The following is a 15,583-nucleotide window of genomic DNA, read 5'->3' as shown; positions in this document are numbered from 1 at the left end:
TTCCACATTCATTTTATTTTCACCATGTATTTTTTTCAGCCTCTCATCAAATATACCATCATCTAGAAGTCTGGTCTAGCTTCATATGGTTCGCTCTTTGAGAATGTACATACCTGTGGCTATACAAGAAGCAGCCTGCAGAATTGCACACATATTGATATGAAAGTTTGGATACAAAATAGTAAGTACAAATTCATACAAGATGCTGAATAATACAAGACACTGATGCAGCCTAAATCTAACCAAATGACCTATGTTCATATTTAAATAGACTTAGGAATACAGCACATCATTGTATTCAATTTCAATTATACAATTTAGCTGTTTATTCAGTACAGTACTCTGACTGGACAATACGTATATGGTTTGGTAAAATTACCTAATACTAATGATATTTACAATACAGTATAATGTACATAGTGACTACACTACATCCATAATACTGTGATATTTTCAAAGTAAAGCTTTTTTCCCATAAATTAATGCTTCCCAACAAATTCTAAAATAATTCTCTTACATTATATTCTTTCATCTTCAAGCTTCCAAACATGAGACTTCTGATCTTGTGCAAATATGTCATGTTTCTGGCCCTACACGCATTCTTTTTGCTCTGACTTAGTTTAGTAGTAAGATGAATGTATATATTTGGGGAAATGCTCAAGTAGGATTATGCTATCTTGCTAGGTACCCTGTTGGTGGTTGTGTCAGCAACAGAATCCTCCTTTCTAACTTTAAAAGACAAATCCATACGTGTATTACAAAAACATATTTTGTCTTGAGATCATAATCAGCCATTCCCATACTATAACAAATATACCTAAAAATATCTCACTCTGAGAACTATTGGTTTCAATTTTGATTATTTCTGTTTTACACGTTACATGGTACATCTTTATATTTATTTCTGGAATAATAAAAAATCCAAAGAATAACATATCCAGTTCTTGCCTGTTTGATATTCACTTCTAATTTCATTATAATTTAAGTTTTTAATTAAATACAAAGCTTCATTTTGAATTTTTACAAGCATCCTTGTCACCTAGTTAAAAAAATATATACAAGAATTTGAGCACGCACCACAAACACAACAGCAAAAAAGTGTGAATGTGCTTACTAAGACTTTAATGATTTAAAAAACTGCTTATAAATCTTGATAGTGTATTCCTGGTAAGTCCACTAGGTTTCACAGAAAAGAATGAGTATCAAATTTTCTTTTTATTACTTAATGGGCTAAATTTTATGATAGTTTTTGCAGACTTACCTTTTCATACATAATTAATTTTGTAAATTTGTCTCATAAAATGAATGAAAAATATATTGTACAGTTTAGTTTATGCTAGAAATTGGATAGAACAACGTTTAATGTGGAATACCTTGAATAGTGAAGGCTTTATTACAGGTTTTTTGTTACAAGCAGATGGACAGACCTGCAAAGGATCTGATAACCTGAAGGGCTGCTGGTATAAAATATTTCCAGGGTTATCTATCATGTTTGAAAGGCTTCCATCCTGAGTAAAATGCATTTCTTTACACAAATATGGGAGCATGATCCATCACCTTAATCAAAATATAATCAGCAGCTTCAGTTGTTCCTATTACAGTTCAGAATCTGCTACAGACTAGGAATTAATTTTGCTGTTAAGATATTGTCAGGGTTTTTGCTCAAGGTTGGGTCAAAGACCCTGGATGAGCCTCTGACCAATGTTGAGCTGTAGCTTGCAACAATGCAAACAGTTTCAACAGGAGAGTTGGCAGAAAATCTAATCGTCAAGTAGGCTTGACTGGATTAAAGATGCCATTAATTTTTAGGAAAGTTGATCTTCAATATTCCCAGAGAGTGGAACTACACCCTTCCCCATCAAGGAATTCTAGGCTCCATCAAATGTTGGGAGAGAAGAAACGTATTTAATAGATGATTTCTTCACTCTTCAAACCCATCTTTTTAGCCACCTTTCTCCATTAACTGGTTTCTTGCTTGCAAAGTTCGACTACCCAATCTTTGACATAAGCACAAGGAGCTAACCTCCATATCTGTTGACATCCTGAGAACTGCCAGCCCATAATCTCCACCTTTTCTGTGCTACCCTTAAACCTTAACATTCCTCCTCTACTACTGTTATTGGTGTTGGAAGCTGTTGTTGATGATGACTAATAGCCTCGTCAAACTTGTGGGAGAGAGGGAAGAACTGTAATGACCTCACCTGGTTGGGAACAAATTATTTTTATGTTTCCTTTTCTTCATGTTTTGTCTGCTATTCTTTGTGAAAGAGAGGGTATTCAGTTATATTATTTCAGAAAAATTGACATAAGTCAATGGGTTGGGTTACTTACTTCTTTTGGAATGTTACATTAGAGTTTGTATGTTGAACTCTGTTGGATTAAAATTTTTGGCTTTACAACTGGTGATGGTGGAGCAACCAGACTGTGAACCCAGGGCTGACTGTATTGCAAATAAAAAGAATAAATAAAGGTGATGGGTGGGGGGGGAAGTGAGGAAAGTACAGCAAATTCTGAAGCTACATTATTTAGGTGTATCATAGTGGTGTATGATAATGTAGTTGCTATTTTCTGTAACACAGTGGGCTAATCCCTGTCTTGTTCCTCAAGTCGCAAAAACACTGATATAAATATTAATTCCACTAAATCCCACCTACGATCCTTTGGCATTTGATATTGACCTAAATGATATTTTCCCTGTAAGCTTAAAATTATTTTTCTCGGCAATCAGAACTTCACTAGAATGATCTCCAGTGATCGTACTGTAGGACTGCTAGGAGAGACCAAATAATTGTACATATTTAATGCGACCTGCACAGACACCACTTGCACGATGCCCAGCATGATGTCAGGCAGCATTCAGCAATCATAGTTCTGATACGTAACCTATTATGCTCCGATTCATTTCAGTATCATATGGAGTTACTTTCAGTACCTTGCTGAGCCACTTCCTAGCAGTTTTGGATAATTGAATGTTGTGAATCTTCAACAAGGAAAGTAAAAGTTTGGCAGAGAAGCTGGACATTTTGTATCAAAACAGCAGAGAACTAGGTTGCCAACAGTTTTGCCAAAACACCCTGACTCACCAAATTTATGGTATCTAGTCACGCCGAATGATGCTGTCCTTCCAGTGGTCAGGAATTTTTTTTTTAATAGCTGCCAAGAGAATTACCAGGATGCATGACTCAAAGCAGAGATGGAAAAGCTCCTGATCATCCGATTTTGGAATACAAATAGCAGGCTAGCCACCATGTCCACCCAAATGATACAAAAAGGTCTTATAATTATAAGTAGAAGTTTTTGGGAGGTCCAAATTACAAAGGGACACTTGCTACATGTCATAGCTGTTAGGAAGATGATATGACATGAAGTGATTTTCCCTTTTTAAGAATATTAAGGAGAAAGGTGTTCCTGAAGATCTTTATAAGTAATACATTTGTGATGGCTAAAGCATTAATCAAGTCTTTAACCTAGATGATAGGCTTTTTATGTTATAATTCCTAATAAGATTTTTATTGCTCTTAAAGAGAAGATTGTACCAGGGTTCATAATACACATATATGGACCATACTGCCCTTGCATTGTTTTCCAACAGAAAAAAATATCTGAAACAGTTATTTGATTAGATTTATAACTCAGAGAATCCAAGCGTACTGGAGATATTTACCATAAGGCAGCTTCAAGTAATCTATTAGTCTAACCAAAGGTGTGGATGATGAAAGCCTTTACTAGAGCTATGTGATTGGCTGTGTTTCACCAGCCAGAGTAGTAGTATGCCAAAAAGATAACTTTTCTAAAAAGTTTCCTGCTCCTTGCACCATAAACATTTCTATAGATTTTGAGGGCCTATAATCAGCAACACAGCCCTGACAAGATGGCCAAAGAGTATTAGAAGAACTGAAGCATGAGGAAGCGATTGACTCCATTGTTGATTCTGGAGATGAGGGCTGACCTATGTTGAATACCATGTGGAGAAAAAATAAGTCCAAGATGAATGAACAAATTCACAGGCTTCTCACTTGAGACCATACATAAGGACATCACGAGAAGAGATGCTATTGTGCTGCTTAAAGTCACAACAAGCTATTGACAGAGGAGTTGATTATGATTTAGCAGGAGCATGTAGCAGTTTGGTTATCATTCTTTTTGAAACCTGCTGCTACTCCCCCTTCTCCTTCATCCACTGTATCCAAACCTAAGCTTCCTGACTATGTTCAACCTATGACAATGACACAAGGACACTCTTTGTCCATCTGCTCCACACACCACACCAGGTGCAAATCCCCCCACAATCCCCGACAGTGCTATCCCCTATACAGCATTGCTATAGATGATAGCTATTGATGATGATGAGCCTTATTCCACCCTACTGGAGAAAGAAGGTGGGAGCTGTGATGACTTTACCTTCACTGGATTATGGAGGGTACTGAATATTTTATTTCCATAATGTTCCAAATCTGCTTTTTTCTGCAGTTTCAAGTTTTAAGACTGTGAAATAGAAGTTATCCAACCATATTTAAGGCCAGAATATAGATTTCTTGGATGGGTCATATCTTGCTAAGTCTTTTCTGTGTTGAATGTACTAATCCTCTTAAAGTAAGTCATCTTCAACTCACTCAGTCAATATCTAAGAAGATACATCATCAGCTTTTCTTGAGTTGGACATGATATAAATTCTCTCCACTGCCTTCTGCTTTTGTACTCTTTTCTCTACATTGACATCAGGTCCAAGTTTTTATCTGTCACCTTCCACAATTTTATTGAGTCTTCCCACAGGCTTCATCCTGCCATTTCCATATCTACATCTTTTCTGACCAACTGCCTTATTCCCTTTTCCTCTCATGTCCAAATAATCTTAAACTTTGAGATTTCGTTTTCCAGCCTCTGAACATCACGCCTGTGCCAATTCCTTATCTGTAATACAATCTTTCTCACTGTACTCTGGCCATGACAGCATTTTGTGATAAATTTTCATGTCTCTTACCATTTTCTCTTTAGCATCTATGTTTCCGCTGCACAGAGTATTACAGGCTCTAAGTACCTATTGTAAGTAATTACTCTGTCCATGCTGTAGCTTACTTTGTTACTGGTCTTCAAATTCCTGCTTGCTACACCAGTGTGTCACTAAGGTAACAGAAATGCTCCTCTTACTTATAAGAGGTAGAGCATTTCACCAAAGATTTTTTATCTCCCCTCACTTCTCCTCATGTTCGCTTAGATTTTGGACTTTAAAAATCCAGAGATTTTTTATCTCCCCTCACTTCCTCATGTTCTCTTAGATTTTGGGCTTTAAAAATTTTACTTTATGTACATATTGTTACCTTGTGCACCTCCAGTGACATTTAAAATTTGGTACATAGTACACTCAGTGTTCAAACAAAACCAAAGAAAAATTTGTGCTCACTTTACATTTCTTTATACAGTACATAAACTTATTTCATTATACAGTATAAATTTGTGTGTATTAATCCTTATCTTTATGTGGATTTTCAGATTTGAAATAGGCTTTGTTTGCCATTGCCTGATCTACCCTCTTTTGGCATTAAAATGGTAATTGTGGTGGATAGAGGGAGGGAACTGTGAACATTAATGTGTCTCCACTTCCAAATACAGTGTAATTGTAGTCCATCACTAACTCTGAATTTATTTTTCTTATAATATTATATGTCTTTGACATACAAAGCAGGTAAGATACAGTTAATATACATGTGGATAAGATGGTAGAGCATTTGCAAAATTGAATTCTGATCCATTGTCTAGTGTGAAGTCCTGATCTAAATATGAATATTATTTACTAGACTGCTTTTATTTGTTAATGTGTGATAATTTTGATAAGAATTTTCTTGATACTTTTGTATACTGTTTAATATGTGTCTTTTCTCATTTTCTTTCTGCTTCACCAGTATTAATACTTTGGTTTTTGTTACAGGTAGTATTGTTCTCTCTCAAGCTTCACAGAATTACTAAAATTCAGCCATAAAAAGGCCAAAGCTTTGAAGATTGACTTGGAAACCATTTTTAAACAAAATTTAGTTATGAATAGCTGACACAAGAAAACTGTAAGTATAACATTTATGTTACACATTTGGAAATTATAGCATAGTATATCTTTAAGTAAAACTGAGGATTTTTTGTTTTCAAAGATGAGCAAAGTTAAAAACTAAATATAAAACTTGTATGATGCAAATAACCCAGTGATTCATTATTCAGCATTGCATTCAATTCAGACAGAACACTGAGGCAATATTACTAGTATAATATTTTAAGCAAACTGTAGAGTATATCCCACAATGTTATCCAAAATAATGATCTCCAACATAAATGATCTCCAACATAAATGTGAAATAATGTTATTCTAAAGATGAATTAATTAACTTTTGGTGAGCAATGCTTGCATGAAACTGCATATTAGAAAATATAATTATAGCTTTGAAAAGGTCTCTGAACCATACAAAATGACTGTGGTGTAAATAAACTTCAAAATTCAAGAACAATTTGTTATATATTTCTCTATCAAATATAAATATTTATGTATGTTTCTGGTGAAGATGACACTTGAGGAAAGTTAAATCTATGTATATTACATGAATAACATAATTTTACCATGCCAAACTTGAAGCTTTAGTCAGCACCATATACTTAACACTTCAGATGTTGCTGTACTCAAATAGAAATAATTACCAATAACTTACAAAATTTTACAACTTTAAAACAACAAAAATTAGGCAAATCATTGAAAAGTCAATAAATATATCTAAAAATTCATACAATGCTGCAACACTGTATAACAAAATGACAAAAATTTCAAATATTTTGCAAAGTAAAAATAATATTCTTAAAACAATTTACAAAATGACAAAAACTTTTACATATTTTATTTAATTACAATGTCGCCAAATGAGAGATCTTACAGTAGTAACCTTGCAAATCGAGCTCAAAACTTGCTCACTTAAATGAAAAATAAATAAATTTTTACATTGTTAAAAATTAGTTCCCTCTATACTGTACAAAATTTTTAAACCCAGTAAAGATTATTTTCAACTTCTTGAGAGAAATCAAGGAAATGAGTCATCAGGTACTCCCTTAATGGGAAAGATTAGTATTTGAAGAAAGTAATATGGAAACCATATTATTTAAAACTTGACATTTCATCACTAAAATTCAATTTGATTGGCTTAAGTATGAAGATGTGTTACATGGAATCACAACCACTTTCACTATGACATTAAAAATCAATACTGTCATTCAAATAAATACACATGTACACACTAAATACTGGCTTTATACATGACTATAAAACTTTCTTTATACAAATTCTATACCTTCAAATTTGTAATCCCCTACTTTTGTTTCCTTAAGCAATACTTTCCCTTCAGTATTAAATGCCATGATGTAAGATGATACATTACCATCTACTTCTTCAGATTTTAGAGCAACAATTATTCTTTCATTTGTGCCTGGAATGAACTTGAAACTGGAGAAACCATGTGTGTCAATCTTTTCACCAACATGATGTACCTAAGGAAGAAAAAGCATAGCCTTGAATATAAAACACTAATATTATTAAGTTTATCCATTACATAAAAAACCAAATAATTTTACCCTCAACTCTGTAAGTACAGACTAATTGTGTAGCTTGAATATCCTAGACATTGTTGTCTTTCATCCACAGATTATGCAGCTGTTAACTTTCCAGGTTCGCAGACCTGGATTTTCGTAAAGAGTTTAAGTAAATGTAACATGAAATACATAAAAATTAAAACAAAGCATGCTTTTCATCTATTTCATCTTAACCTACCTTACCACTTTTTAATTAACTCAAGTACTGTATACTTGATTTTCTTTGACAGGTGGTCCAACTTCACTAGCAACAAGGTCTTGCTTGTTGCTTTCTGAGTTTATCTCCAAGTACTTAACGTTTTTTCTTATTCTTCTAGGTTGTCACGTATTTTTGCAAATCTGGTATATTTTCTGTATTTTTATTATATCTTGTATTTTTGGGTATTCACTGCTGTCCATCAGTATTGGGCATTTTAGTAAACAAAAGAATTTATGCTGTGCATAAAATTTAAAATGTTAATAGTTTTAATTGTATAAACAGTTTTTGACTTCCATTTCTAAATTTATATATGTGCTGGAATTTGTGAGTGTTATCATGCAGGTGTCATAAATCAGTGGTTCATTACACACTGAACTTGTTGCTTTTTTTGAGATTTTAGATACCCAATTTTTACAAATTAGTCTTCCATTTAATCTTAAAAATAAATGCTGCTGAGGTTTAGACCTGGAACACCTTAACTTGCAACTTAACAGGAACCCTTACTGCTAGTGTTCTGGATGTCATGGACATCTGTGTCCTATACACCCCCAAAAGCTCAGAAGTTCAACAGAGACATTTTACTCCCACTCAGAGGAAGCATTGGCTTTTTAGAAATACCTTGCCAATCTAGGCAGGCTAGAATCAGCAAACAAATCTTGCTGTTTGGCACTGAATCCTTTCAGCATTGCCTCCTAATCTGCAAGTAACATTTCTCTGCGAGTGCTTGTAAAGAGTGGCTCCCCTATGAGAATGTAAAAGCAGGCCAACCAGGTGGGCATCCACAACTTCTCTTTCTTCTGCCGCCAAAAATACTTGCCTAGTAAACTGCAAATTATCTTTACAAGATCATTTGCAATACTGAACATGTGAGAACTAATTGATACCTCACTCGTTGCTCTACCCCTAATCTTCTGATAACTGGCTATCATAAAGCAGACCAGTGGTTTAGTCTGGTCTGCTTTATGATAGCCAGTTATCAGAAGGTTAGAGAAAGAACAACTAGTGAGGGGTATCGATTAATCTCACATGTTCAATGACAATAAATGATCTTGTAAAGATAATTTGCAGTTTACTAGGCAAGTATTTATGCTGGCTGAAGAAAGAGAAGTTGCAGATGCCCACCTGGTTGGCCTGCATTCACATTTTCAGAGGGAAGCCAATCTACAAGCACTCGCAGAGAAATGTTACTTGCAGATTAGGAAGCATTGCTGAATGGATTCAGTGCCAAACAGCAAGATTTGTTTGCTGCATTCTAGCCTCTCTAGATTGGCATGGTATTTCTAAGAAGGAAATACTTCCTCTAATTAGGAGTAAATTGTCTGTGTTGAACTTCTGAGCTTTGGGGAGGGTACAGTACACAGATGTTCATGACATCCAGAACACTAGCAGTAAGGGTTCCTGTTAAGTTGAGAGTTAAGGTGTTCCAGGTCTAAACCTAAGTGGCATTATTTTTAAGATTAAATGGAAGACTAATTTGTAAAAATCAGGTATCTAAAATCTCACAAAAGCAAAAAGTTCAGTGTGTAATGAACTAGTGATTTATGACACCTGCATGATTGACATTCACAAAATCCAGCACATTTTATATATAAATTTAGTAATGGAAACCAAAAACTGTTTATACAATTAAAACTACCTTTAACATTTTATATACACAGCTTAAATTCTGTTGTTTACTAAAATGCCCATTACTGAATGACAACAGTGAATACCCAAAAATACAAAATATAATCAGAATACAGAAAATATACAAGATTTGTTTGCTGCATTCTAGCCTGTCTGGATGGGCAAGGTATTTTCTAAGAAGGAAATAGTTTCTCTATTTAAGAGTAAAACTTCTGTATGTTGAACTAATGAGCTTTTGGGAGTACACAGATGTCATGACATCTAGTACACTAGCTGTAGGGTTCTTGTTAGGCTTTTAGACATGAAACAACTTAACTGGCAACTTGTAAGAGGTAAGTGGCCATTAAGATTAAATGAGAAATTATAAAGGGAAGACTAATTTGTAAAAATCAGATACCTGAAATCTCGCAAAAAGTTTAGTGTGTAATGAACTGGTGATGAATGATCACACCTGCATGATGACACTCACAAAATCCAGCACATTATATATATGGAAACCAAAAACTATGTATTACCTACCTATAACATAACCAAAAATACAAACTAGACAGACTAAAGAACATTTTTCCTCTTCCAAGACCCAAGCAGTTGCCTTTGCAAGATGAGTCTTAGGTTGTTTTGTCGCATCCAGACTCCATGCTCTGATCAATGGAGAACGAGAAAGGAATCCTAAACATTTTTGTATGAACTCCCTGGCTGCTGCTGCTGCTTCATAATATTAATGTCAATGCAAGCAGTAGCAATTAGCATCAGTCCAGGCACAGGACAGCAGCCAGAACAGAAGCCATACACAATACCTTCACAAAACTGGACAATCGTTAGAAGGCATGTTTAAGAACAAGAGCAATCAGGACCCCAGTCAAGACCTCAAAAAAAAAAAAAAAAAGACTATCAATGCCAGAATACCATAAAAAGCCAGGCTAATCACAGCTATAACCACCATCACCCACACATCACAAGCAGAGCAAACCACAATCAAGCCCTTGAAGTACAGGAATGCAGACCAAGCAAACCCTTGACCATGGTCACTACAGTCGGGACACCTCGAGCCATGTATATTATAGAAAAGGTCAGCATAGCCAAGACCAACAGACCAGTCAATACAGCTAATAATCCACTGGACTACTGCCAAGTAGTCTTCTTGAAGACCTGGTTCATACTTGTAAAGATTCCTTCATATCATACAATGCCTCTTGTGTCTTGGCATGGACTTTCTTCTGCCAACTCCTGGGACCCTCAGACAAGAATTAGTTGATTTTTCAATCTGTGGATTATCACACACTCCAACTAAGAAAATTAGGCTTGTGAGAACCTAGACAAAATTTGTAATTGCCACCCCTATTGATGACAATAATGATACTAAATTTTTGGAAAAACTGGATGGATATGCAAGATTTTCAAGAAAAACCTGATACCCAACAGTGCCAAAAGTTGAGCAGCTCTCGACAAACCAGACTTTACACTCTATAGTGGTGAGCTGCTGCTCTGTCCTACCAAAGCTAGGTAGCTATACATGTTCAGTTACCTTAGGTCTTGGGGAGAAAATATCCACCGAGGACTTTTGATCAACATCCCTCAGGTTGAAAGAAAAATGTTTTTGTTACTTCCAAACACCTGCCCTCAGTATCTGACACCTGTAAGTTCCTCTTGAGTATGCCCTACTAAAGATATGAAGCAGTCACCCTTGCAGGACTTCATAACTATTTCTTGGACTGCCTGAAGCCAGAGCAAGATAGAGTTTGTGCCAGCTGGTATTGATTAACAGTCAACACTCAGGCCTAAGATGTACAATAAAACCAGCACTGAACATAAGCATTTCACTGCAATCATCACTGACATCATCACTGACAATGTCAAAAGGAGTGGGATCTACTAAAGTCTTGAATCTCTTGCATGCTCACATGTTCTTTGTCACAAAATCAGAAATGAATGAGGACAGGAAGAACCCATGCTAAATAAATTTAGAGACTGTGTATTCATCTACTCTTTGATCAATGAAAAGGCTTAGAAAAAGACAGTTTTGAGAGTTGATGTCTCTGTCCAGAGACATGGTCCCTTTCTCTCTCCAGGAAACCATAACACAAATTCCATTAAATTTAATCTCACAGGAATTTTTCCAGAAGATTTCAGGTTCATCATTTATGTCAATGAGGACTGGAGTGGACTGGTGGACAGAGAAACCTTTGAAGAGGGTGTAATCAAATACTCTGGTTACCTTAAACCTAGTTTATTAATCCTAATTACTTTACATATTTATATTGAGACCAGGATTCAGAAAGCGGAGAGACAAAAATACTCAATCTTGATCAATACCAATATTAATAATGTTAAACCACAAAACTAAGTCAAAATAACCGTTACTTTACCTTTACCTGGGTGAGGGGGCTATGATGCAGGAGTCACATCCCTCTCTGAAGGCTAAAGTTCACAGGGTTAGCATGACTGCTCAAAGCTCATCATGAGCATGGTAACCTCAAACAAGACTGTCTCAAGTGTAGATAAACTAGAAACTTCTTGATCTTCTGAGAGTGGCAGACTGGAGGGATAACACACCCCCTCCCCCCTTGGATGACACCAACTAGAAAAGATAGCTCACTTTGCCGATAAGACATTTGCTGTGGATTTCCTGATGGTACCTGATGTCTCCTATGTAAACCTACGAGAAAGGCTCTTTCATAGGCGACGCTGGATGATCTCCGTGCCTTGATAAATTTGGATACCACTTGGTATGTGGCCAGAGAAGAGCAACAAGAGAAACCAGCACATTTGATCAAATTAGTGGATCAGGCTGAATTGGAAAAGCATTATAGGGAACAAGTTAAGGTTGTCCGAAGGCTGTTTGAAGATGTCTTCCAATGCAGCCCAGGATTCAGCCATTCGAGAGCCAAATTCTCAGAACTTACTGTTTGTGTGTAGTAAATAGGTTGAATATTTGGGTTTCCCAGACCTTAAACAACCTTTCTACGACTGAGCTAGTCTGCCAATATATTCCAATTGTATTGAAAACATTTGGCTGGTCAACCTTCCATTTGTGTACTCAACCTGTTAGAGAGAGGGCCACTGTCCTCCCTTGCTTGTTTATATGGCCCCACAATCATGTTGCCATTCTTCTATGCAACTAAGAGAACCATGACAAGACCAAACACACATCCTTGAACTGACGCTGCCATAACAGATGAAGAAAAGGTACTCAAGTGGGTCCTAACTGTTGAGTAACTGGAAATATGCATCTTTCATATCTGTTGAAAGCATGAAGTTGTTGCTCTCTGACAGAGGCCGACAATCCATAGTGGAGTTTGATGAACAAAATATTCAGAAGAGGGTTTGATGACTGGTCTCCAATTCCTGGTTGCTTTTCCCACCAAAAGGATATTACTCTGTATAAAGCCTGGAGAAGTCTTCTAAAACTTCCAGTGTTCCACTACTGTCTACGCTTGGCCAGTAAAGCAAGAGATTTGGGCCAGTAACAATCTTGAACAATCTTGGAAAGCTAGAAGGAAATGGGGTTGGTCTGTGAGAAAGGGGAGGGTATTGTCCTTGATGGACAGCCTGCAATAGTCCTGAAGGACACAGGCTATCCATTGCTCCATCCTGTCACTGCCAAATTGCTCAATCAGGTCACACACATCTCCCTACTTAAAGTAATGGGAGAAAGAATTGCTAATTTCAGTATCCTTCCTTCTTCCCTTTGCCCCCCAATTCCAGACTGAAGCTGGTTGGAAGACTTTCCAGACTCCTGATATTGTGTCATGAAAAAAATGCAAGTAACTTATTGGGATTTGGAAGATGGCTGCCCTTTACCAAAATCCAATATTTGTGGCATAGGCATCTCCAAATGCTTGATTGCAGACCCCTTCCATGAATCCTGAAGAACTCCTATTAAGAATGCACAGAAGGTAAATAGATCCCTAAGAATCAGTCCACTGATCCACACTGCCTCAAAATCCAACATTAGGCCAAGCCAGAAATCCAAACAAAAGGAAGTTTAAAGCCATAATAACAGACACCACAGCTTCTGCTTTGGCAACTGAAGAAGTAACCCATCCTATACAAAACTGTACATAAGCAAGGTTGTTTGTCAGTCCCCAGAATGAGGGGGTGCACCTGTAAGGGAATGGTCTTTGAGTCCTCTTGGACATAATATTTCTGCTGCCACGACACAAGGCAAGGGAAGCTGTAGAAGAAGAGACCAGGGCAGCTGAAAGGATGGTGAAGCATCTGCCCAAAAATTCTAGGTGTGCTCAATAGTGGACACTTTGGACTGAGAATCAACACCTCACTTTCCAAAGCCTAATTCCACTTAGTCCAATGACCTTGTGAAAATAATCTTGAGATAATTCCTCTTCAATGCTGCCTGCTTTGGTTCTACAGTACAGGCAAGACACTCTCGGCTCAAAGCAAACTGAGAAAGGTCCACTACCAAAAAAAAAAAGGGAGAAGACACAACCTGTCCATTCACAAGGACTGTGAAGAGTGCCAAGCACCAAGACATACATTCACCATCTGAGGGTACTAAACATGAATGCAAGAAATCCCCTAAAATACCTCCAATCCTAAAGTCAAAAGCTGAACCAACTAGGCATTGCTGGTTTGATACTGGACTATGTACACTCCTACACAGACCTGGGTTAGTAGTATCAGACATGAGTACAGCCATGTTCACTTGACGGAAGACAATCACTGGCATGTCCTGGGATGTACTAAGCTAATTCCAGTGAATTAATACAAAGTTTCTTCCTTCTGTAGTCTGGCATAAAGGGAACAGTAAAGATTTGCCCACCTCCCCATAGAAAGCTGTGCAGGTGGCTGGGAGAAGAAGGCCACATGCCAGTGGCCAGGCACAAGCAGACTCATGCACTGGGGATCAGTCACTGGTGGTTTTGCAAACCACCCAATATGATCTCCCAATCACCTGCCCTCACAGACAGGTGCTGGGATTGCCCTGATTCTTAGCAGAAAAATGACTGCTGTGAGAATCCCTAGCCTTCTTGCAGGAAGTTACTTTTTGGGTGTCCCTATGCTTATATTAACTCTCCAACCTCTCCCAAAGCTGCAAAGGACAGAGTGAAGAGAAGAATCAAACTGCTAGAGCAGCTACAATAGGGACAACAAAAACATTAGGCTCAGCAGCAGTGGTGTTGGTGCATATGGCTTCAGCTGAATAAGCAATTGCCAGAACGGTGAATCCAAATTTTTTAAGTAGTACAGGTCCTGGAATACCCTCAAAAGGTTGAAAGTGTTAATAACTCCATCTTCTATGGATGCCTCAGAGTTTAATGCAAAAGCAGAAATGGAAATCGATGCAGAGGAGGAAGATTGTGGGGACCTACATCACCAACTGAAGTTTCATGGGGGGAGTTTGAGTGGATTGTGCCCTGGTCTACACATACCCTCCATGGACAGAGGAAGGGGAGAGCAGGCAAACTCTTTCTCAATGGCAGAAGCAGAGCTAAAGCTAGTGAAGTTCAAGAAGAACCAGGAGTGAATGGCAGTATACTCATTCACCCGGACCTACTTCTTCCCCCGAGTAGGCAATCATCTAAAAAACACAACCCAGCTCCCAGCTCAGACTGCATACACTCCAAATCACTGCAAAAAACACATTATGAACAAAGGTCAACTAATGCACAGGTCATGAACCATTCACCTGGGAACCTAAGCTGATCTTTCTTAGGAGTATGAGAAGCATTAGATTTAATCACTTTTACAACAAACATCAACATATCAGCAAACATTAAAATTACCAAATATATAAGCAAACATTAAAATTACCAAATACTTCACAATTGTGAAGAAAACAAAACAGATGTGTACAGCAAGATGGTTAAAGAAAAGTTAGTTAGTTATAAATGATTTGTTTAACCAGACCTTCTTTTTACAGGAAAGAAAGGGAAAGAGTACATAAAAAAATTAAGTAGTTAACTAAATAAATAAATAATGAAGAAAACAAAACAGAAAAATGAAATTATATTTTACTTATCAATTTAATTTTGTTTAGGAAAGAATGCAAGAGTGGTTAAGAATAAAATTTTGTAAATAACCTTTCATGATGCCATCTGGGACAGTCCAACAGTTACATCTTTGTTAGTGCGGAGTTGATCAGATGACCATGTGTGAGTCTGGCATGAACCCTGTTTACCC

General features: G+C 36.9%; 1 protein-coding gene and 1 long non-coding RNA gene across 10 annotated transcripts in view; one reads left to right on the top strand and one right to left on the bottom strand.

Moving 5' to 3' along the window:
* The window catches only part of LOC136840960 (uncharacterized), a 53,974-nt gene that overhangs the window by 30,713 nt on the left and 7,678 nt on the right, over positions 1 to 15,583 (top strand). For 2 of the 4 annotated variants that reach the window (XR_010853799.1, XR_010853802.1), the window contains exons 3-5: positions 40 to 181; positions 5,491 to 5,683; positions 5,927 to 6,056. This is a non-coding gene — a long non-coding RNA (uncharacterized lncRNA). Of the gene's footprint in view, positions 1 to 39; positions 182 to 5,490; positions 5,684 to 5,926; positions 6,057 to 7,669; positions 7,772 to 15,583 lie in introns of those variants that run through there. The other 2 variants (XR_010853801.1, XR_010853800.1) reach the window with 2 other exon arrangements.
* Positions 6,481 to 15,583, bottom strand: part of LOC136840959 (soluble calcium-activated nucleotidase 1) — a 103,972-nt gene continuing 94,869 nt past the window's right edge. For all 6 annotated transcript variants that reach the window (XM_067107948.1, XM_067107946.1, XM_067107945.1 and 3 more), the window contains one exon: positions 6,481 to 7,515. In XM_067107948.1, coding sequence (XP_066964049.1) covers positions 7,303 to 7,515 — 213 coding nt within the window. In that variant the 3' untranslated portion in view covers positions 6,481 to 7,302. The remainder of the gene's footprint in view (positions 7,516 to 15,583) is intronic.

The sequence above is a fragment of the Macrobrachium rosenbergii genome, chromosome 8 (genome assembly GCF_040412425.1).
Source record: "Macrobrachium rosenbergii isolate ZJJX-2024 chromosome 8, ASM4041242v1, whole genome shotgun sequence".
In the NCBI taxonomy this organism is placed as follows: domain Eukaryota; kingdom Metazoa; phylum Arthropoda; class Malacostraca; order Decapoda; family Palaemonidae; genus Macrobrachium; species Macrobrachium rosenbergii.
This window is presented reverse-complemented; position numbering and strand designations above follow the sequence as displayed.